The following is a 22,764-nucleotide window of genomic DNA, read 5'->3' as shown; positions in this document are numbered from 1 at the left end:
TACTGCTGTGAGGGAAATGGAATGGCAATGAACTGGTATACATTTTCCTTACAAATTATAAAGTGACAAATGTTTTATTTCAGCTTCTCTTGAGGATTTGCTGGATATTAAAAATAATCTTAATGTAGTCACTGGTTGGCATTAACATAGTACTCTGACTGCCTGTTTCAGGGAAAGCAGGGGATGGTGTGTTTTGTCTTCCACCTCTCAGAAGGTGCTGCTTGCATTGTAAATGTGCTTTGTTATCTAGCAGGATCACTGAATAAAAAGATACTGTAACTTCATGCTTTGAAAGTCTAATTCCCCCCTTTCAGGCTCAAAACAATCCATTGTCTTGAACACAAACAACAAGGATTTACACCAACTGAAACAAGAAGGAAATCCATTTCCTTTTGCCCTATTGCCCTTCATTACTGTAGTTTGAATTCTTGGGGTTTGAACTCAATTTCAGATTCTCTTAACTTGTCTCCATCCAGGTCCTCCATCACTGATAGAGCAACAGCATGCATATGGCAGCCAGGTCTCAGGTAAGTAATCTACTGCATGGCACAGCTCCACAGCAGGTTTAGGTGATGAGACAGTAAAACAGAGCCGATTTTCAGGAAACCCCTAGTACTCAGGTAGTAAATCACAGTAGAATCAAAACCTGAAAATGTTAAGATATCTGACTAGCCCACTTCAGACCTGTATCTTTCAAAAGAGCAGAGCTGCCTCTGTTTCTCCCTCTCCAAGTCAAAATGCCATAAAAGGTCCCAAACTCAGCCTAAAAACTTAGGACGTTTTCAGTCTTCTGCAGAGCTACTAAATGAAAAACCCACTGGGGCTGCCTCAGACCTCGTGATGCCTAATACAAGCAGGAACTGAATGTGGACCTCTTCTAGAAACAAAGAAAACCCCAAATGTATCCCTCACTTACCAGAATGGGACTGCCCTGCAGTTGTTTTCTGATGGTGGATGGGAGTTGCTTTTATGTAGAGGAAGAGAGATTTTTTTGGAGGGAAACATTTTACAGATTCAACATTCTCATTCCTGCTGCAGTTTCAAGAGTGTTGTGTCAGGTTTGGGGGTTGGGTTTGGTTTTTTTTTTGCAGTTACTACCTCAGCAGCTGTTGACATTGCATTCTTCCCATGAAATCTCAGGAATGGCTTTATCTTGTGATTTTTGGAATGAAAACATAGCTGCTCCTTAATTCACTTCACCAGCAAAAGAATAGTTAACTGCAGGAAGGAAAGAGGGAGGAGCCTAGGCTGCACAGAGGAGCCACTGCAGCATGGAGCACCTCTCCATCCTAATGCACAACAGAAATGCAGGGGCTGTACAAAATGAGCTACCTGGTACTAGCGGTACCTGGAGCAGGCTGCTCATAAAATCTGCATAGACACCTGAATGCCACGCAGAGGAACAGAGATGTGGAATTAAGCACATCATGCAGCTGCTAGAATGTCACAGCCACACTGCTCAAAATCTTGAGCAAAATCTGTTTCTCTCTGATAACATTGTGGATAGAATTAGCTAATAGCTTTAGAAAGGGGAAGGAGAGACTTGCTGATCAGTGCCAACTCTCTTATCTATCTCCATTCAAGGGACAGCACAATGAGTTTCAGCAAGGTTGTTCAAAAAAGCCCTCAAAAAGTGGATTTAAAGTTCAACTGGTTATGCCTAAAGCATTTTGGGCCAGATCCTCAGTTCTTGTAAGCAAGCATGTCTGGGGGACTGCACAGACCTAGCTTTGTTCCTTCCAGCTAAAAAACAGGTTTTATTCCCAGGGTGTCAGGTTGGCAAGCAGAACTGACACTCACCATGGGATCCCCTTCACCTAACAACACAGAGATCTACAGTGGAACTTGTTCTTCCTTGACAGATTACTTTTCTATTAAAACAGAGACAAAGGAGGCACAAGTCTCTGAAGTCTCTGAGGGCCCCATTCATCCAGTTTACTTTGGATTTGATCTCTGCTGACTGCACAGGCTGTGAGGGGTGCATAGCCATAGCAGTGGTTCAGTTCAGCTCAGCAGTGCACTTCTGAGGTGATTATCCCAATTTCCCCCACTTACCTCATTTTGATTCACATTATTGGGCAGCACTGAAGCATACAAATTGAACTGAAACTAAGCTAGAAGGTGAAGTTGTACTCCATCCCCACATGTATAGCACCAAGATGTGCACAGCATGAAAGCCATGTTTCAAACTGCAGCTCTATGTATGCCAGCTAATTGCTAATGTAGACAACAACCTTCTGGCAGATCTACAGATGCACTTAATCCAATGAATTCCACCTCAAGTTGTCTTGTATGAATAACATGGTGACAACCCAAGAATTGAAGTGTTGAAGGAGTAGGAACATTGCTCTTGGGTGATTTTCAGGGCAGTCTTTGCTTGTATGCTGCCTGGGAGAAGCTCACATTCAGCCATTGAGATGCTCTGTTCTGGAGGAGCCTGCAGGAGAACTGGGAGCAAAGCAGATTCACCCACACCTTTCATCTTCTTCCTGAAATACATGGCTTCTATGACTGGCAGATCAGATGGGATGACAATATAAGGACATCTCTTTGTTCATCCAGAAGGGATGAGGCCAGCCTGGACATCTCTGATGGGAACAAACCTGAGCCCATTGTGTAATCAGGAACTTTCACAATGTGAGGTTCATCTGACCAGATGTTGCTGTGATTCAGGACCTGTAATCGGTGTGCCTTTTCCATCGGCAGAGAGAAGCCAACATGTGAGGTGCAACTTAGCTCATCACGGAATCACAGAATCACCAAGGTTGGAAGAGACCTCAAAGATCACCAAGTCCAACCCATCACCACAAACCTCATGACTAAACCATGGCACCCAGTGCCACGTCCAATCCCCTCTTGAACACCTCCAGGGACAGTGACTCCACCACCTCCCTGGGCAGCACATTCCAATGGCTACATGTTAAAGCCCTTATCTGAAAGAGGTGAGGAGGATAATCCTGAGCAACGAGTCATTTGTCCACTGAGTCTGCAGGGAGAGTGAGGTCCAGCTCTGACAGAGACAAGTGCTTTTTAGGCATCTAGTCAGGTGAGATGAATGCAATACCCCATGACTGTGACAGGCTTCTGATAACCCCTAACTGGGTCAGTAAACTCAGGTATTCTCAGCCTGCAAGGATCAGCCTTCTGAGGCCTCCAGGCCAGTGGTGAGATCATTTTTGCACATAAACATTCACAGTGACTCCTTCTAAAAGTCACCATAACCAACGAAAGACTGTCACGAAACAGGGACCTGGTCCTGCCACACACAAGGGGCAAGGACTGAATGTTTTTCTGCCCTCAGGTAAGACAGCAAATACCCAGAGCATTGCTGGACTAGTTGCCATTGTGTGTAGACACCACACCAGGTAGATCATCCACCTAACAGAGACAGAGTATCTACAGCCATTCCTCAGCTCCAACTGAGCAGAAAGCAATCCAAGAGCCCTTCATTTTACTACCTTGAATAGAACAGAATTAACCAGGTTGGAAGAGACCTTTGAGATCACCGAGTCCAACCTATCATCCAACACTATCTAATCAACTAAACCATGGCACCAAGTGCCCCATCCAGTCTCTTCCTAAACACCTCCAGTGATGGTGACTCCACCACCTACCCAGGCAGCCCATTCCAATGCCCAGTCACTCTCTCTATGAAGAATTTCTTCCTAACATCCAGTCCCTCCCCTGGCACAGCTTGAGACTGTGTCCTCTTGTTCTGGTGCTGGTTGCCTGGGAGAAGAGACCAACCCCCATCTGGCTACAACCTCCCTTCTGGTAGTTGTAATGAGCAATAAGGTCTCCCCTGAGCCTACTCCAAGCTAAACAACCCAAACTCCCTCAGCCTCTCTTCACAGGGCTGTGGTCCAAACCCCTCCCCAGCTTTGTTGCCCTTCCCTGGACATATTAAAGCAACTCAACATCTTTCCTAAATTGAGGAGCCCAGAACTGGACACAGTACTCATGGTATGGCCTGACTAGTGCTGAGTACAGGGCCAGAATGACTTCCCTGCTCCTGCTGGCCACACCATTCCTGATGCAGGCCAGGACGCCTTTGAACTTTGAACACTGCCATTGACCTTCAAGGCACGTGGTGATCACGCTCCCAACTCCGCATTCTCAAGGGCAGAAGCAGGTTTGGTTACTCTCCCTTCAGAACAAAACCACACTGCAACAGAAAGGTACGTCTTTATTGACAACTTTTCCAAATAAATCTGAGGAGGGAAAACAAACCAAAGGAAAAAGAAAAAAGAAAGTCTTTGGTGACTCTATCTATCAAAGCAACCTATCTCAGATGGTGAAACCTATGTTGTTATACAGGTTAATGAAGGAAACCAAATTGTATGGCTTTTTAGATTTCTCATTCTCTCTCTTGTCTCTTCTTTCTCTCTCTCTCTCTCTCTCACTCGCACACTTGCTTTTAGGTTTCATTGCACCACGTTATCAAGAGGCAAACAAAGAGGGGGGGAGGAACACCTTCTAAAATAGATGTGGCAGCACTATGAGAACATTGGCAGGTAATGCATTAGAAATTTTTTTTTTGTCTGCTCCAAAATGTACATTTTATACAAAATAAGACTGCAGGTTTTATTTGCTTTCGGTTTGTGTTTGCTGCTTTTTTTTTTTTTGTCCTTTTTTTGTTGGTTTTTTTTGCTTTACATTTGCCCCCTTCCCCCCCCCCCCCTTTTCAGAATTCCCATTTCAGCTTTTCCATTCTCATCTCTCAAACACTGTACAGATCTTCTTTCAAAATAAATATACAGGATTATGTACAAGGTCGCAAGGCCCTACTGGATCATCAGGAATCCACCGTGAAATAGTCACTTAGAAACCATCATGAAAGAGTGGGAGGGAGCATCCCAACGCATCTGATGAGGCCCATAACCCCCCCTCTAATTTAACTACCCCTTGATTTAACTCCAACTTAAAAAAACCCATGTGTGAAGACAGTTTAAAAAAGAGTGGTATAAAGGCCAGCTGGACTTAGTTTTAAACAAGGGTGAGATGGACACCATTTTGGAAGCTGTGTTTTCACTTCTGGCAGACAACAGCTAAGACCCTGTGTGGGGCAGGTCCCTTCTCAGGCCTTATCCCCATGAAATCCTGCTAAAGCCTGGGAAAATGGCTCTGTCAGGGTGACACCCCTGAAGGCTACATTTCTGTGCTAGACAGCAGAGCCAGACTGGAGTTAAAAAACCCCAACAAAACAACACAAAGAGAGCAGACCCTCCCTCCCGGTATGAGGATAGTTAACTGGAGGAATTCATTGTTGTCATCAATACAGAGGACAAACATCAAACACACTTGAAATTTCCATGTGGGTGGAGAAAAGCACACTGAGTTTTACCCTGGGATCTGAAATACTTTTCTTTCTTCTTCAAACACCCCTAGTCTGCTTCTAGATGTTTCTTTCATTGATCCAGCCTCACATGATGACTCTCATTCTGGAAATGACATCTTTTTGGTAAACGAGCTACTGTAAAAGGCGCTCATTGGAGAAAGATTAATTTCTTTGTCAAAGTCGGCTCTAGAAAGAGAGATTGCAGTCTGAAATTGATCAAATCCGTGATGTTTTCCAATGGGGAAGATCAAAGCACCTGATAGCCATGCATTAGCACATCAGTGCGTTCACCAGGACATTGTGGCAAACCTTAAACACTCGCATCTAGAACAAGCTATGGTAATGATTAAAAGAGTTTTGCACAAAATAGAAAGAAGGCAAATAAAATCTTGTACATGCCCAGGGGACTGCGAAGACAGCCAGGCACTTTCTGTCTTGGAAGTTTGCTCCTTTTTTTGTGTGTGGGTCACATTTTTCTCGTTAGGAAACCCTCCTCTAGCAATAGATCTCATTCCAATTACAACTGGGAAGGGTTTCTTTCTTGCCTTTTTATTTTACCCCCTCCGTTTCATAAATTAAATTAAAAGTTCATCAATTCTCCCCAACTCTAATCCCTACTTTTATTCTGTTTTAATGGCATGGATCTACTCACATTCATCCATTCATCTCACCCCTGATTAAATTAAGGTCAGTAACCTTTATGAAAGGCCACATGCGTAACACTCGGTCAAGTCATCAGGCATTCAAGTACCTGTAAAGTAAAGGCTAACATAGCCTGCTGTTAATGAAAAATAATCAGAATTTAAAAAAACCCAAACTACAAAAGGAGTAACAAGGACTGAACCTTGTTTCAGCACCATCTGAATTAAGGGGAGGAGGAAAAAAACCAAAAAGAATAGAGAATGATTAACTTGCACATAGGACATGACAGTAAGATGATTCAGTCTCTTAAGGAAGCAAACAACACAGCTGGATCCATCACAGGGGAGGCTCAGAATACCTACTGTCCTTACCAGAATTGGCCAGTAATGTCCACATGGGGTGCAGTGCACCAAGTCTCTAAGGTGGATTTGTGTCCAGCTCTTCCCCCACATCCCAGGGCCGTGGACATGGAGACCAATGGCCGTCCTCAAGACTGGCTATGAGGCACATTCTTTCCTAGAGAGACAGCTATGCCTGGGTAACGTGCTGCAAAGGGAAATGCTCCTACCTATCTGCATCCCTTCTGGAACTAAGCCTTTCATTGTTCCTTGTTTAATTAGTGGTCTGTAAACAGAGAGGGTCTTGAATCACACTGAGTGAGCTTTAGCACAGGCTCTTTCAGCCGCCCCAAAAAGTGACGATAGCAGAATGTCAAACAGTTTAAAAGCTTGGCCTGACTTGCTGCACTCCAAAAGTGGTTAGCTACTCCTTTTTGCACTAAAAACCCAGCCCACGTGCCCCAAAATGGCATTCAGTAAAACACAGGCAGAACTGTAGTTCTTGTTTCTGTAGTGCTCTCTTTTTCCCTCTTGCCTAGCTACAGACCATTAACTGCTTCCTAGAGCGCAGCTGTTCCTGTGGACACATCCACACACCCACCTGTAAATGGGGACATGTGGAAAGTGTGAGTCCTGCCAACCTCATCCACTGCTTGACATTCTCCAAAGACTGAGAACTTCTCTAAGGAGAAGGTCTTTTCTAGTCCCTGAAAATACTGCCTGATCTCCAAGAAGAAAAAGCAGCATGGGAGCCACTGAGCCATACACTCTAGAAAAGCAAACCATTGTACTTCACCTTCCTCAGCAGGTAAGTAAGCACAACATATCCTGCTCCTCTCTCTGGCTCTTGTCTCTTTATACATCTTTCCATGTGCTGATTTAACTCTCTAAAATGGCATGAAAAAAATCCAATAAACCACTAGAGAGTTTTCCATGATTTCAGACAGTTGAACAGGCTCACAAAAGCAACCAGTAAGCACCAGCATGGCAAAAGGTATCAGGCAAGACTGCATGGCCAGGGTCTGGGAGAGCAACAGGAGAGAGGGAAGAGCGGCACATCTTCCTTCCAGCAGCATAAGTCACCAGCTGCAGTCTCACACGTTTTGGCAGACTCCTTTAAAGACTTGGTTCAGGTTTAGAAGGATGTGTAGCAATAGAAGGGGTAATGGCTTTAAACTGAAAGAGGGTAGTACAAGTGTTCAGGGCTTTGAGCAACCTGGTCTAGTGGAAAGTGCCCTTGCCTAAGGCAGAAGGACTGGAACTAGATGAGCTTCAAGATCTTTTCAATCCAAACCATTCTGTGGTTCCATGATCCTAACACAAAATGTTCCTGCCCTGACTTGCTGTGCTCTGTTCAAATACTGCAATATGTACTCAAAGCAAAGTGCTCTTTGCATGTCTTTACATGTCAGGCTGCATACAAACAGTTAGTTGTATGCACTTTGTAATTTTAGAGCAACTTTCTGTTTAGGGATTCTGATCTTACCAGAAAGTATTTAGGCTTCACAGCATTCCCTTTACAACCAGTAACCATTAATTCTACAAGTGAGGAAACTGAGGCATGCCTCGGTTGTGGGATTTGCTTGAAACTGCATAATAAACCAGAGCCTGAGCCTAAATGAAAGTGGTGACAACTCAATCTAGCCTTCCTGGCACTCCAGCTACCCTTCTCCCTGGCTCCCTGGCTGTCTGTTTACAAAGGAATGAGGTATAGAAAGGCTTGCTGGTCTTCTGGGCATCGGCACTAAACCCCCTCGGCTGTGACTTTACCAGAGCTCTTGGGGGTGGCGAATGTTACAGAGCACCCCAAAAGCACCTCATCAAAATGTGAGAGCTGAAAACGTTTTTAAAGTGCTTATTTTCTTAACAAATTGGAATAGCACCTTCCTGACCCAAATCACTGCTTTTGTTTTCATTCATCAATGTGGAGAAGCACATAAATACACAAAGCACTACAGGGAAGTAAACAACTGCAACAGCTCAATTTAAAAACACTTTAATTTGAAATGCTAAAACCATTTTGGAGCATGAGCCATGTCAGTGTTTGAGGGGCAGGGGTTTTTGTCCCAAGTATTACCATGCCCCAGTTATGCCTTGAAGCACACGCTGTTGCCGGTACCCCACGTCAGATCTCCAAGCAAGAGAGAATTTCTCCACCTATTTGCACTTCAAAAACCAAAACCAAAACAAAAGAAAACAAACACTAAAAATTCCCAAACAACAGAAGAAAGAAAATAAATATATATATAGATTTTTTTTTTAATGAAGCCTGTGCTTTGATTTCAAATAAACCAATTTGTTCCAGGCCAAATTCCTGCGCTGCGAGTGCTAACATGCTTTCTTTCTTTCACCAACACTCCTTTTGCCTTCAGAACAAAGCCATTCCTAGAAATTCAGCTATTGCAGCAGAGCAGCACCACTGTCCTTTGGCAGCAGGGATTCATGTGACCACTGCAGCCACCACGCTGGCCATGTTGACCACCCCTGTTGTGCTCACCCATGGGCAGGGCCATTTGCGACGCACTTATCCTACCAGTATATACAACTGGCACCACACCTCTGCTGTGCATGAAGCCCTCTCTATGCTCCAAGTCACCAGTTTGCTCCTCAGCTCTAGCATTCCTCTCTCCCTTCAAGGCAAGACTGATTGCCTTCAAAAACAGGGTACCCAACCAGGAGGACCTACACTCTTCTCTGGCTCATTGGGGAGTTTCCAGTTTTCTGTTCATCCAAAGGACTTTTGCCACAGTGGCTGCTACTGGCTTGGGGGAAAACAGGAGAAGAAATTAAAAAGTCAGCAGCGAATGAGAAATGTGAATACTTCAGTTCTGTCCTGCTTTGTGCTCAGTTTGGGTTGGAACCTGCTGTATTTTCTCCACGTGAGAGTCAAGCATTTCACTTTGCAGGGGAAATGAGTGCAAACCGCACTGACAACCAAATGCGTGAAAGCAAGAAAGAAAAGAAAAGAAAGAAACAAAGAAAAAAAAAAATGGTAGCTTTGAAATACTCACAACCAACACAATTTTGATTAAAGAAAGAACTCTGTTTTTAATAGGTTTTGGTGTTTGGTGGTTTGGTTTTGTTTTTTTTTCTCCTTTTTTTTTTTTTTTTTTCTTTTTTTTCTTTTTTTTTTCTGATCATTAAAAAAGTTTAAACCTGCATAGCAATCATTTCAAAAATAATTATTTAATGTTCCATAATGAAACTGTACACGACCTAGTCTCGAGCGACAGAAGCCTGCCGGGGCGGTTCGACACAGTCCGGAGCAGCTCACGCCTGGCGCCGGGGCTGCCGCTGGCCGGGGCCGGAGCCGGGCGCTCGCTGCGGGCAGCACAGTCTGGCCCCAGGCGCCGGCGGCGCGCAGGGCGGGGGGGGGGGGCCGGAGGGGGGCGGCTCGGGCACCCCTCACAGCAGCGCTCCTCAGAGTCGTTCGATGTCTCGATACTTCTTTCTCAGGATGGAGACCTGGTCTTTGAAGAGGACAGGGTCGAGCCTCATCTGAGAGTGGATCAGCGGCATATAGCCAAACCAGCTGGCAAAAGTGTTCATGCAGCTCTGCCGCTGGGCGAAGTGGTCGGGGTCAGCCCAGCGCGAGGCCCGGGAGGTCTGCGTGGAGAGGAGAGGCAGGCATTAGACCTCGGACTACGCAATGAGACGGTGGGACAGGATGGGCACTGCGTGCTTGGAGCAAGAAAAATGAGCGTGCGGGCTTTGGCAAACAGAGAAAGTATAGCCCTGTGGAGAGAGAAAGCTCAAACTGGAAGCAATAGGCACTTTTTTGGACATCACCTTCTTCTCCATAGAAGGTCCCCTAGGTACCCACGAGTCAGAATTGCTGGATTACTGCCTATACCTCAGGGGAAGGCACAGCGGCACACAGATAACACGCTGGCATAGCCACTCACTGGTAAAAGATCCAAATAATGCTAACAGAAGAAAAAGTGAGGGGGAAATGGAAGGTCCCTCCTTTCTCCTGCCCTTAATAGAGGTGGTACTGTTGGTAGTGCTGATGTCACTTGGCAGCTCTGATGGGGGTTGTTTAGGACCTGCAGGTCAGGCAGGAATTGCTAGTCCTCCCATTGCTTTCTGACACAGGCCAGGAGGGAAAAGTGCCTCCTGATTACCATGCATCCCTGTTACTACAAGGTAAATCCATTTCTGCAGTGATGGAGTGCTTCCCCAGTACCTGGAAAAGGCTCTAAAGCAAATATTCCATGGCTGCAAGTGCATGATGGTGTCACCATGGGACAAAATGTCCCTCGTGGGGAAAAAAACCCAGAGGATTATTACAAATTGCCTCTGTTTTGACAGTGTGGTACCACACTGCCTACTTTAAAATAGCACAGGGATGGCCTGGCACATTGTACTCATTAATAATCATTAGAAATTGAAAACTTCTCTGGAATTTACTTCTGCTTCTAGAATTCCATGACTAGGTCTTGGGCCTAGAATATTTAATTAGAAGACTGGAGTTTAATTGAAATTTAGTCACCACAACTATCAATCAGTTCTGGGAGTTAGGGATCTCACTGTGTGAGAAAACTGTGAAGAGATACTGTCAGGTACAGTAGGTGTTTGCTGTTTCTCCTTTTGTATTTCCCTTTATTATAATAAATGTCTAAAGTCTATTATTATTTATTGTCTAAAGTCTAACTTCTGCTAAACTAAAAACCTGAAGAAAAAAATAGAACTGTGTCACTCTAAGCCTAACCTAGGTGTCAAAGACTTATATTATCAACACATCCTGACTGCTAAAACATACTCTGGATACATTACCTGTCCCATCATGGTCTCCTTATACTGTTTTTTCTGTGTTACTTTGATTGGAGGCAATTTTGTCACGGCTGACACCAAAAAATTCATTAGAATGTCCTCACAATTGGCCAGTTGGTCCACCATATTCTTTAGGCTGGCAGGCAGGTAATGAGTGTACAGGTAGTGATAATATCTGGAAACCAAGAGCAATGGTATTAATAAAAGTCCCTGGGCTTTCAGGGATTACAAACTCCAGGAAATTTCTCTCTCAGCTGAGACACAAGCTTTGCATTCAATTTCCTTTCTTCTGTCTTACCCTCCAACAAGAAGGGAGAACAAATGAGTAGCTCATCAAGATAGTACCGAGTGTTAATGGAGAAACAAAATACATACTTTTTTGTGTGTAACTGAGTTGAAAGAAATAATGCAGACTTAAGCATCAAGATAATGGAGAAGTAGGAACTAGAGCACCACATTGCTGTAATGTGATAGCCAACACTGATGAATCATCCTCCACCTCTTCTTTCAAAACTGTTCAGCTGGAAAGAACTCTATTAAACTGGCCCTCTAGCATTCTTCTTGTTGAAATGATTCTCTTCTGGGCCTCTATCATCCCCTATGGCCTGTCTTCTCCTTTGTGAGAATGTGGATTAGAATCACAGAATCATGGAATTGTTAGGGTTGGAAGGGACCTCAAGGATCAGCCAGTTCCAATGCCCCTGCCATGGGCAGGGACCCCTCACACTAGATCAGGTTGCTCAGAGCCACATCCAACCTGGCCTTAAAAACCTCCAGGGATGAGGCTTCCACTGCCTCCCTGGGCAACCTGTGCCAGTGTCTCACCACCCTCATGCTGAAGAACTGCTTCCTAACATCTAATCTGAGTCTACCCATTTCCATTTTAGTTCCATTCCCCCTAGTCCTATCGCTCCCTGACACCTTAAAAAGTCCCTCCTCAGCTTTCTTGTAGGCCTTTTAGATACTGTAAAATTTGCTAACTTTCTCCTCAAATCTAGATAGGACTTCGGTCTACTGAAATCCTAGCAACAGGATGCCAGCTTTCTCCCTGCATTATGCTGATCCATTGTGTGTCCCCTGTACTGCAGTTCTAGAGCAGCCAGAAGACTTTGCAGTCTGTAGCTGTCAGCCAACACATCCCCAGAGCTGGTCTGGAAGTAGCCTCCTCTCTGCTACGCTAGAGGCCATTCAGTCGAGCAGTTTAATGAATTCGGGAACTCTTTGAAGTGTGTAATTCCTGATGTTAAAAAGAGCAGTCCAACTGCCTCGAAATACAAGCAACTTCAAAGAGACCCAACAAGCACAATAATGATTACCAGATCCCCAGAGCTAAACAAAGAACTTAAATTATTGCCCCATAAAAAGAGTAGACCCATTTATTATCTTCCCATTTTTCCCTCCTTCCCCGGAAGAATGTTCTTCGCGCACATCCCACCCGCCCCACCTTCCCCCATTACTATTCTGTTTCATACAGAAAGATGACAGCAGATGCTTGGGGTTCTTACTTGTGGTAAATAGCAGCTCCTGTCAATACCATGGAATAGTCATTAGTCCATTTGGAGGTGTACCCCCACCTCTCCTTAGTGTTGTCCCAGAAGTGACTGCGAGCAGGGTAGCCTACAATCCTCTCCGGAAAGCTCTGCCAAACTGTAAAGGCAAAATCCACCTGCAGGGAAAGGCACAGGCCAAGTGAATACCCAAACTGCTTCGAAAAATGTCAACAAAACAAAATATTACCTTGCCACTAATTTGAAATTCAAAATCTTGGAACTGTTGCAAAACACTAATTCTATGTATTCATCAGTAAATTAAACTGACTGCTTGACATTTTACCCTATAATTATGTACATTTTAATGGCTCCTGTTAAAGGGAGTCTAAAGCATCACAGTATTACATTAACATTTTCAGGCTTGCCCTTTACATATCAAACCTTTTCAAGTTACAGAAAGAATGGGTATAGGTGCAGGTATTTATACTGAGCTGCAATGCAGAGTGGTAATAGCTATGTGGTAAGCTGAACCTTTTGCCTTTTGCACATCTTTGTGCATCTCGCCTACCGTTTCAGTACTGTCAACACAAAGCCTGGAAAACCAGGAGTCAAACACCTTAAATTACAAAGGCGGCTCACTGAGATTAAAACAGGCAATCAATGAGAAGTCCTTCTATATTTTCTGTGTTGAGCTTCTGAGGACCATGTAGGTCATACTTTTAAGACTATGTGACCAAGAGAATTAAACATATAGCCCAATAAAGAGGACATTAATGGTGCCCTGTAGTTAAATGGCTTTAGGAACCATTTACCTATGGCTTACATACTTTAAGTAAAATGCTGGATGCTGGATGAGCCACAAGAAGTTTTAAAGTGCTGACAGCAGAGGCTTTAAAAAGGTTTACTTTATGTATTATGTATATAATATATAATATTTATCATATGTATAATAATATACAGATATATAATATAGATATTTTATTTATGTATGTATTTGTTACAAATTTGTTTTGCTGTAGCTACTTTATTAATAGAGAACTGAAAATGGGACAGGACATTGCTATCCCAGGATCCCATCACATAATTGTGAGTGATACCAGGAAAAGGATGACTGGGGTAGACTGCAGAAAGCTTGTCAGTGCTAGATTTGAAAGGAGTTTGGTAAAAACTACACATGGAATGATTTTTACCACTGTGGAGTTGGCTGGCAGTCCCTCCACTTCAAGTCAGGTTTTAGGGCTCAAGCTAGACCAAAAAAAAAGACAATTCTAATTGTCCCATCAAACCCAAGCTTTGTTTCTGCACTGCACGCCAAGTTTCCTCCAGTATCAGAGGGACCTCAAACTCTGCTCAAAAATGCTTGAAAAACCTTCCATGAACCCAGCCAAAGTCAAGGGTGTAGAGGTTAGATAAAGAATAGCAGCTCTCAGAACAGCCACATTTTGTGTGATTACTGTCAGACTTCTCACATTTACAAGTGTTTTTATGAAACAGAGGAGCTGCACATGCACTGGAAGACAAAGTTAGGGACTGGCTATTTTCTTTCAAGTTGTTTCAAGGAATTTGAGGCCAGCTAAAAAGACAATGTGCACAAACCAGTTACTGTTGTGATAGTTCTGATCTCACCCAAATCAATACCACATGAAAAAAGTAAAGGGTTGTGTGGTTTTTTTTTCCTTCCCTGTAAAGGCCTTTCCCATAAAACGTGACATCTGTTTTCTTTAGAGAAGTCTGAGCATATCAGACTTAACTAAAAACCAAAGCAGCTCCAGTCAGTGCCCTCCCTTGTGCTTTCAAGTATCTGCCCTTGTACCACGCCAATGCACACAAGCAGCCACCCTAAGAGAAAACTCCTTTTATTAAGAAAAACCCAAACAACAGTTCTCATTCTGTATCATCTCCAGCAGCACTTACTCAGCTGACCAGCAGGAAAGGCCAAACAGGCTGCCAGTCTCTGAAGACCTTGTATCATTTCTGACCCCTGCTCATTTCTCCCCGGGGCAAACACCACTCCGTGCATGTGAAACAGCTCCTCTCACACGAGCAGCTACACTGCCTTCTGCTGTGGATGGAAACCCTTCACTATGGAGAGAGCAGAAGATGCTCCTGGTGTGACTATGCCTCTCAACAGGAAAGCAACTGTGTCTGATCATGTTCTGAAATGGACTTTTCTGGGCTCTGAAGCTCTGCTGCCATGACCACCCATGAGCAGCTCGTTTCAAGGGAGGTTTCACACCACTCTCTTCATGTCAGTGTTTCAACACACTGCTTCTTTGCATGTGCCATACAACAGGGGAAGTGAAGCAACAAAAGGGCTCCAAGTTCTTCAGAGAGAGCCACCAAAGATTGTTGTTGACCCTGGCACCCTGGCAGAGACATGTCAAAGCTGCCAGATGGGTGCCTGCAGGAGGTAGCTGGCTGGTTCTATCTGCAGCACAGTGGCCATGGGGCTCATAGAGCCAACACCCACCGTGCAAACACACAAGGTTGTCTGCAAGCTGCACATAGGAAGAAGAAGGCACAGAAAACCTCTGTGTGTTGTCTCACACAAGGACAAATATTTGTGTTTCAGAATGTTCAAGCCAAATGAGAAACATTATTTATTTAATATGCATTCCAGAAGCCTGAATGACCCCAAAGTTTGGATGATGACTAAATACCAGTCAGAAAAACCCAATCCCCTAAATACTCATGGATTTCACAGCCTGGACTGCTATAAATGGTGTCTACAACTACCTGAAGGGAGGTTGTAGCCAGGTGGGGGCTGGTCTTTTCTCTCAGGCAACCAGCACCAGAACAAGAGGACACAGTCTCAAGCTGCACCAGGGGAGGTTTTGGCTGGATGTTAGGAAGAAGTTCTTCATAGAAAGAGTGATTGGCCATTGGAATGTGCTGACCAGGGAGGTGGTGGAGTCACCATCACTGGAGAGGTTTAGGAAGAGATTGGATGGGGTGCTTGGTGCCATGGTTTAGTTGATTAGATGGTGTTGGATGGTAGGTTGGACTTGATGATCTCAAAGGTCTCTTCCAACTTGGTCTGGTCTGGTCTAGTTCTTATTCTTATTCTTATTCTTATTCTTATTCTTATTCTTATTCTATTCTATTCTATTCTATTCTATTCTATATGCCACCTCAGTGCAATGAATTTCCAGAGAGATCTTACCATGCCCCACCCTGGACAGCTGTGCCAGGACCCTTAACCCTGAGCAACAACCTGCTCAGTAGGAACTCCAGCCCTTGAATCAAGGCCTTTTACTGGCTTTGGGTGGGGTTTTTTTTTTGCCATGCAGGGCTTTGTACATGAGTGCTTTGGCAACAGCCATATTCTTCCTCATCTAGCAGAAACTACTAAGGTGCAGTCTTAGAATATTGGTACCAAGTAGGTTCAATGCCAACTATTTCTTCCCTTTGTGCAGCAGCAGAAGGCTATTATGCTCCTTCTGGAGCAGTCTAACCCAAGGAATCCATACTGGGGAGAAACAGCAGTTGCAGTCTCATCCATTTTGAACAAATGCAGTGACATCTTAGGGCATATAGCAGTGACTGGTGACTAATGTTAGGTATTTCATCACTGATATAAAAGTAATGGTAGTATCATTGAACTATTTCCACCACTGACAAAAAAGTGTTTTTAATAAAGGTGAAGAGGGGAGAAGGGAATGGCTGTGAACATGGAGGGGGGAGGGGGAAAGGGCAACCAAAAGACAATTGAGTTTTTCAAGCTATTCCCTGGCCATCATTAAAAATGTATTTCCCAAATATTGCACTCTATATAAACTGTCATCAGTTTCCCCTGTGGTTCTCAGGGAGAGGTTCCAGAAATCAATACTCATCCCAGTTGTAAAAATTAGGTTTCTACAGTATTTTTCTTTTCTTAGTGCTATCTTGCTCTTGGCACAAACACTCCCAACACCTAAACTAGCAAAGATCTCCCATTTTATGGGGTGATACTGTGGTGAAAGAGCATTCCACAGTGAAATCCTGCATTAGGGTGGCAGCACTGTTGTTTGGAGTGACAGCAGTCCCCTGCTTCTGACACCCCTTCCTTCCCCACCTACACCCTGCTGACATAGGGGGAAAAAAGACTTCCCCAATCAGAATAGTGAGAGCAGAGTATTAAAGCTGCCTGCTCTTGGCTGCCTGCAGCCGCCTGCAGCTATGTTACTAAAATAATGAAGGATGGAAGAACCATATGCTAATGATGAGCCAATTAACCAGGGCAAAAAGCTCCTCTGATGGCAGGCAGTGGCAGGGTTGCTGAAACAAGTGCAACACTTTGAATCTGAGGAGGAAATCTTACAACATTTGTTCCCTAGCAAAGCCAAGAGAAGAGGCTGTCTTCTGTGCTCCCAAGACCAGAGCCCCCTACCTCAGTGGTTGAAAGCACGGTGTCCTCATCCAGGCTTAGCACGGCATCTGTCACTATGTTGTCGTAGGGTAGGAAGCGACTGCTCATAACCTGTGGGTATCCAAGGCAGGAAGGGGAGGGGGAAAAAAAACAACCACTTGAAGGACTCATTCAAAGAGATTTTATTCCTTACTCTTTTATTCCATTTCATCCCTTACTCTTATCTCCTGCTGTCTGAGGCACATCACATATGTCTGTCAGATGGAAAGGACACTTCAACCCAAGAGTGAGTGGCTATCATTTTTGTCACCCCAGCAGTCTGTCTGTATCTTCTGTCTGAGGAGTAATTTCTGAACAGGCCTCCCTCTTTGGGGCAGGCTGCTTTCCTTTGGTAACAAGCTGCACTGGTTCACACTGAGAATCAGATGTACCTGCAGCTTCTTTAGGGAGGACATTTTACCTTGTAGCCAGCACTGTCCCTCTGCTTTCCTATGAGGTGTGAGGATCAAAGATAATGAATGCTGAGAAAGACTTTGCAACATTCTTAAGGTTACACAGCTGGGAAGCCAAGCAGTCCAGGATGTTTGGCTACCAGGATGGCTCCCCTGTAAGTGGTACAACTCCATCTCTCTTTATTGCTGTTATATCCACAGGGAGCTGCTGCCAAATGATGCAACACTTCCCACCAGAAAAGGAGAATTTATACTAAAGAACTTGGGTATCAGTTGAGCTTCACCTGCATCAAGAATTACATTGGCACTGTAGCATTTTAAAAAGTCACATTCTTATGTGACATACCTACATATATAAAATCTATGGGCAGAATAAGCTGTTAAAAACATTGGCAAGACTGTTCTCAAAGTAATAGGAAAGAGATGGGAAAGTGGGCTCAAAAAAAAATGCCAGCAAGAAATGTGGATCTAGATGCTTTCTTTAACAGACTAATTAGCATCTTTTAAGAACTGATGAATAGCAACAAGGACACAACACGATTTGTTTCCCTCATTTGCTAGGAAAGAAAAAAAAAGCCTGGTTAGTAGATTTCTTTTCCAATTTATTATGCCAAGAAAACACTATAAAAACCAGGTCCAGTAAGAGGAAATCACTGACTGTATGGAAACAGGGACACAGAGAACTTTTACTTGTCCCTTATAATGGATGTAGTCAGTTCTGCATCCCCTGCAATCTATGGCAGCAAGTCTTTGGAATCTATGGCTCAATTCTGGGAAACTCTGCCTCCATAATCAGGATGTTCATGGTGTCTGTCTGGAGAGCATCCCTTCATCAATGTGATGGCCGTGGTCCGGGGAGGCAGTGGCTGTGGGGAAGAGGTGATCTGCCAGGGGTTTATGGTTTTGTTTTGCTTACACTAAGGCAAAGCAGAGCAAGCAGCCACTGGAAGTGCCATGCTCCCATCCAGGTTCTTTTACAGACTGTGTAAAGTGTCAAACAGTACAACAGCCTGGACTGACCATATATTTGTTTGTGTAGTGAAAGCTCCCTTTTGTCAAATGGGTGTGACAAAATATCTTGATTTCAAGGGGAAGAGTGAAGGTTAGGTAGAGGCAGACCTTTGTGACCACCTGCACAGACTAACAGTGCCTACCAGTACACTTCAGTTAAGTCTGAAGATGAAAAGCACTTCCTTTGTGCAACCTTTGAATTGCACTGCTCAGGCTCTGCAAGCTTTGTCCAAACAAACAGCTTTTCCACAGAAGAAGCCATTTGGCATATGTTGGGATATTAGAGGGAAGAGACTGTCCACTATAAACACACTTTTGTGTACTCAGGAGACTCATTTGTAATCTAAACATTGCCTGGGGCCAATTTCTACAAACACTGTAGAACTGGTCAGAGGTTTTCTCCTCTCTCTCACCTCTGCAAGTTTTCCAAAAAGAAAGAAAAAAAAAACCCCACAACATTCCTAAGGCTCAGAAATCACTACAGCCTTTCTTGGCACTGGAGCAACTCTCCTGACACTGTTTACACGGCTAGCTAAGGCCACAGTCATTAGCTGCCAACCTTGCAGAGCTCTCTCTTTCCCCTTGTTAAGGTGACTGGTGGAAAAGACCAAAGGCAGGACTATAAATTCAAAATAGGAACATGCAGCCAAAGCAACTAAAAGTTCTCTTTACAAATACAGAGCTCAAGAGCCAGCTGACAGAGGAGACTGCAGAGGGGGCCAATCCAAATCTGCCTCAGTTGAGAGTATGGAGGCAAAAAGTCATTCTTTTTCTCAGGCCTGCATTTGGAAAGTTGTCCACTTCAGCATGGGTTGTTAAAAAAGCACCAAAACTCCTCTTTTCTCATCTGGGTAGTGTCTGTTTCAGCTTTGTGGAAGTGTGAACAAAGAAGTCTGTTGCACAGCAAAAGATGACATGACATGGTGGCTTTGTTCCCACACAAGTGTCCCTTGGCCTTTTTTTTTCCCTTTGTGGTGCTATCCCATCACTGGCAGCAGTACCCTAACAAGGCCATAAGAGAAGGTATTTTTCAAAGGCGAGTTAACACCATTCATTCTCCAATATTCCTCTGCTACTGAGTACACAACTGACCCACAAGTCTTGCACCTGACTGTTCAGTCCCAACGAATCCAGCTACATTGCTTCCATGCACATGCCTCTGCATGTGAGACAGAAATCTCCAAAGGTGGGGGGCAGCAATACCTACTCTCAAGGCCACTTTTCAAAACTAGCTCCCATCTGTGAATCTTGGATTCATGGCATTAATTGCCATGCTGATGTTTTCTGAGAGCACAGGGTCTCTTACATGAAACACAAATCTGTGACCAAGTTGGCACAAAAGGCCAAGGAATAGAAAGGAGTTGTCTGGCTGTGGGAACTACAAAGCTTTCATCAAAGCAGCTGGTGAAATAAATCCTGGTCCCACTGGAGAAAACATGCAATCTTTTACCATGCTTTCCTCCACCTACCTTACTCTCTCCTTCAATGACTATGACAGGCACAGAAGTGGCAGGCCAGCGGTGTTTGGCTGGGAGGGGTTTATCACAATTCCATAAAACAATAATCTGAAAGAGAATATTGGACCATGATCAGAGACCTTAGTGGCAGTGCAGTCCCAACCCTAAGGGCTCAGATCTCCAGACAGAAATGTTAAATTCAAGTTAGGAATTTCAAAATCAACAACAGTGATACAAATCTGTATAAAAATAACACTTCCTACAGTAATCTCACCCATCCTGACTATTTACAGTACACATTCTCTCAGGCAAACATAGGCTGGACAGGAATTCAGGAAGTCTCTCTCTCTCAGTCAGGTCGTACGGATGTCACAGATTTACTTTGGCTCTCACTAAAGGCTAAACCATTTGTGACAGTCCACTGCAAGAGGGTGCTCCTATTGAACTCCCCAGGGTCTCTTTCAGAGAAGACAAAATCCAGGCATTGCTGAGACTAAAGACACAGCAGGAGGAAGGAATATCACATAGGGGCTCTTGAGGCACAGGCATTCTTTTGTAGTTTGCAGCACACACAATTCTGATGTTTAAAATGCAGTCATTATTTTACCTGCCCCATGAAACAAAGGGGTTTAATTACTGTCTCTGTCTCACTCCCACTATGCTCAGAATTTTTGTTTCCCATGCATGCAGGAAACAAATGATATAAATCTCAGAGAAAAGAGACATCAAAATTTAAGCAGGAGGTGTAAATAGGACTGAGAAGATCTGAAGTCAGTAAGTTCCTCACTCCTGGGATAGCAGTTCTGCCTCTGCTAAAACCGACAGTCTAACAACACTGCTTACCTGTGCACAGTACTGGGACTTGGCTACAGCAACCAGGAGTTTGAGCACAGGCTGAGACTGGGAAACCAGGGGAGTTACTGCATGGATAACGGCAGTGAATGTGGAAAGAGGCTTCAGACCTGAAGTGAAGAAACCGGTGTTGAGTAAAGACAAAATCACCACTGTTGGTACAGATTAAAGGACTCTGGAGATGGAAAAACACTCTGCACTTAATGCAAACCTTGCCATGTTTTTTTAGGCCATCTCCTTTCCTCTCAGATACTAGGATACCAGACGCTTCAGAGGAGATCACAGTTCTCTTTAACTCCCACACCCTCTAATATCCCTGAGTCCAACACAATTCCTGCCTTTCCTTGCTCACTGTTTCCACAGATGTCCTGCAGTCTCTTTCTTTTGGCCAGTCTGTCCCATAGATAATACTGACATCTAGTTTGTTCCAGCAAATGTCTTTCTTGACAAGGGCTCTGCTCTGCTGCCTGGCTATCATGGCTGGATGTTTTTGACAGATCAGTACCTACACAACTTCCAGAAGCTTGTTCACTTTCCTCAGTTTCATTACACTGTCAGATTTTTTTGCTCTTTCTGGGTCGATCCCCTTCCTCATGCATCTTCAATTACCTCTTGAGCTGAGATAATTCTGCTTGCATCCTTGCCTTCCATTCTGATATTTTTGTCTTGCTATGATTTCCTTTTCTGCCTGAAATAACAGATCCTACTGACATCTACTCTTCATTACTGCTCTCAAACTCATCTAAATTCATCTGTGCGGGGTCATAGTCATTCTTCATCAAAATTTCCACAGAAACCTTCCTTTCCCTTTCTGACATGGTAACTGTGAATTTTTAGCAGGTAAGCTGTGCAGATCCACACAAGTGGGATGGCACAGGCTGAGCCAAAAGTAGCAGCAGTCTGGTAAGCAGGATCACTTCAGCCTGCAGGCACATTCCCCTGCAAAACTCATGATTTAAGATCTGCTTTAGGAAGAAGCCCCAAACCTAAGTTCTATTCATTCCTTCTAGTGAGATCCATATGAAGACATGGTACAGACAATAAATCCATACCAACTATGCACTCCAATAACAAGTGTCACGTGTAAATTACCACTTTTCTAATTTGCCAGGCACAAATAAACAAAGAAAGCAAAAAGCTATTCCTCTTATGTCCCCTCAGGGCGTCAATGGGTCAGCAACTCAGGCATTAATTACTGGCAACTGAGAAGTATGAAGGGACATACTGCTTTTTAAAACAAACTAGAGGCACATGATGCATGTTGATGAGTCAGACATTCCAGTCTACAGTGGGCATGGAGGATTGAGGCAGGACAAATGAAAGGCATCCTTAACTAGAAATGAATGGCAAGGCACTCAGCACGTGCTCCTCAAAGACCTACTCCCAGATTCTCACTGGAACTTCCAAATAGCACTTAGATTATAGCAAGGATTCACTCACCGAGATTAGCATAGTAGTAAGGAAAATCTCCCAGATATGAGGAATACTGTGGCAGTACAAATAACCCTCCAGGATGTTTGTTCCATATTAAGCTGTTACGTGATATGTGCTTAAATATTCTGTCCTGAATAATCTGCAAAACAAGAGAGGCAATGATTTTTCACTAGACTGTAATAGCCACCATAAGAAGCTTCAGGGACTGCATCTGACTTAAGTCATCACCCATTGTGCAAACAGCTGAGGCACACAAATTACCAGACATTCCTGCTTCATCTCTAAATGTCACAGAACCTGCACGCTGTGACACCCCCTCAGCAGCTCAGGCTTTGTGCAGTAGGTTTCAGAACACCTCATTAGTCTCTCTGGACATGGGGACCTTGAAATTCATTGCGGTTTGTATTTCAGGTTAAATATTTTACCTATTTGAGTATCCTAGCAGTTGTAAGCCTGATCAGTTCACTGTCAGTTTTAGTACCCAGAACTCTCAGAAGATAATTATTTGAGGATGGCATTACAGAGCTAGGTATTATTTTGAGATAATTAGAGCATTCAGAACCACAAAGACTTTCAGCAAATCAGGCTGCACTAATTATTCATTTTTGCTTAATTATAGTGGGATATTA

At 43.9% G+C, this 22,764-nt stretch overlaps 1 protein-coding gene across 1 annotated transcript in view; it reads right to left on the bottom strand.

Annotated features, from left to right (window-relative positions):
• Nucleotides 1-4,173: 4,173 nt before the first annotated feature.
• The window catches only part of EXT1 (exostosin glycosyltransferase 1), a 192,157-nt gene continuing 173,566 nt past the window's right edge, over nucleotides 4,174-22,764 (bottom strand). Inside the window, exons 5-11 of the mRNA XM_068163234.1 lie at nucleotides 22,142-22,274; nucleotides 20,693-20,811; nucleotides 19,862-19,957; nucleotides 16,951-17,040; nucleotides 12,597-12,757; nucleotides 11,095-11,266; nucleotides 4,174-9,924 (exon numbers count right to left, since the gene is read on the bottom strand). Of these exons, the coding sequence (XP_068019335.1) occupies nucleotides 9,739-9,924; nucleotides 11,095-11,266; nucleotides 12,597-12,757; nucleotides 16,951-17,040; nucleotides 19,862-19,957; nucleotides 20,693-20,811; nucleotides 22,142-22,274 (957 nt within the window). The 3' untranslated portion in view covers nucleotides 4,174-9,738. The remainder of the gene's footprint in view (nucleotides 9,925-11,094; nucleotides 11,267-12,596; nucleotides 12,758-16,950; nucleotides 17,041-19,861; nucleotides 19,958-20,692; nucleotides 20,812-22,141; nucleotides 22,275-22,764) is intronic.

This window comes from Melanerpes formicivorus, unplaced genomic scaffold, assembly GCF_026170545.1.
Source record: "Melanerpes formicivorus ecotype bairdi unplaced genomic scaffold, bMelFor1.0.p_v2 SCAF_71, whole genome shotgun sequence".
Taxonomy (NCBI): domain Eukaryota; kingdom Metazoa; phylum Chordata; class Aves; order Piciformes; family Picidae; genus Melanerpes; species Melanerpes formicivorus.
The sequence above is the reverse complement of the archived record's forward strand: the minus strand, read 5'-3'. Positions and strand labels throughout refer to the sequence as shown.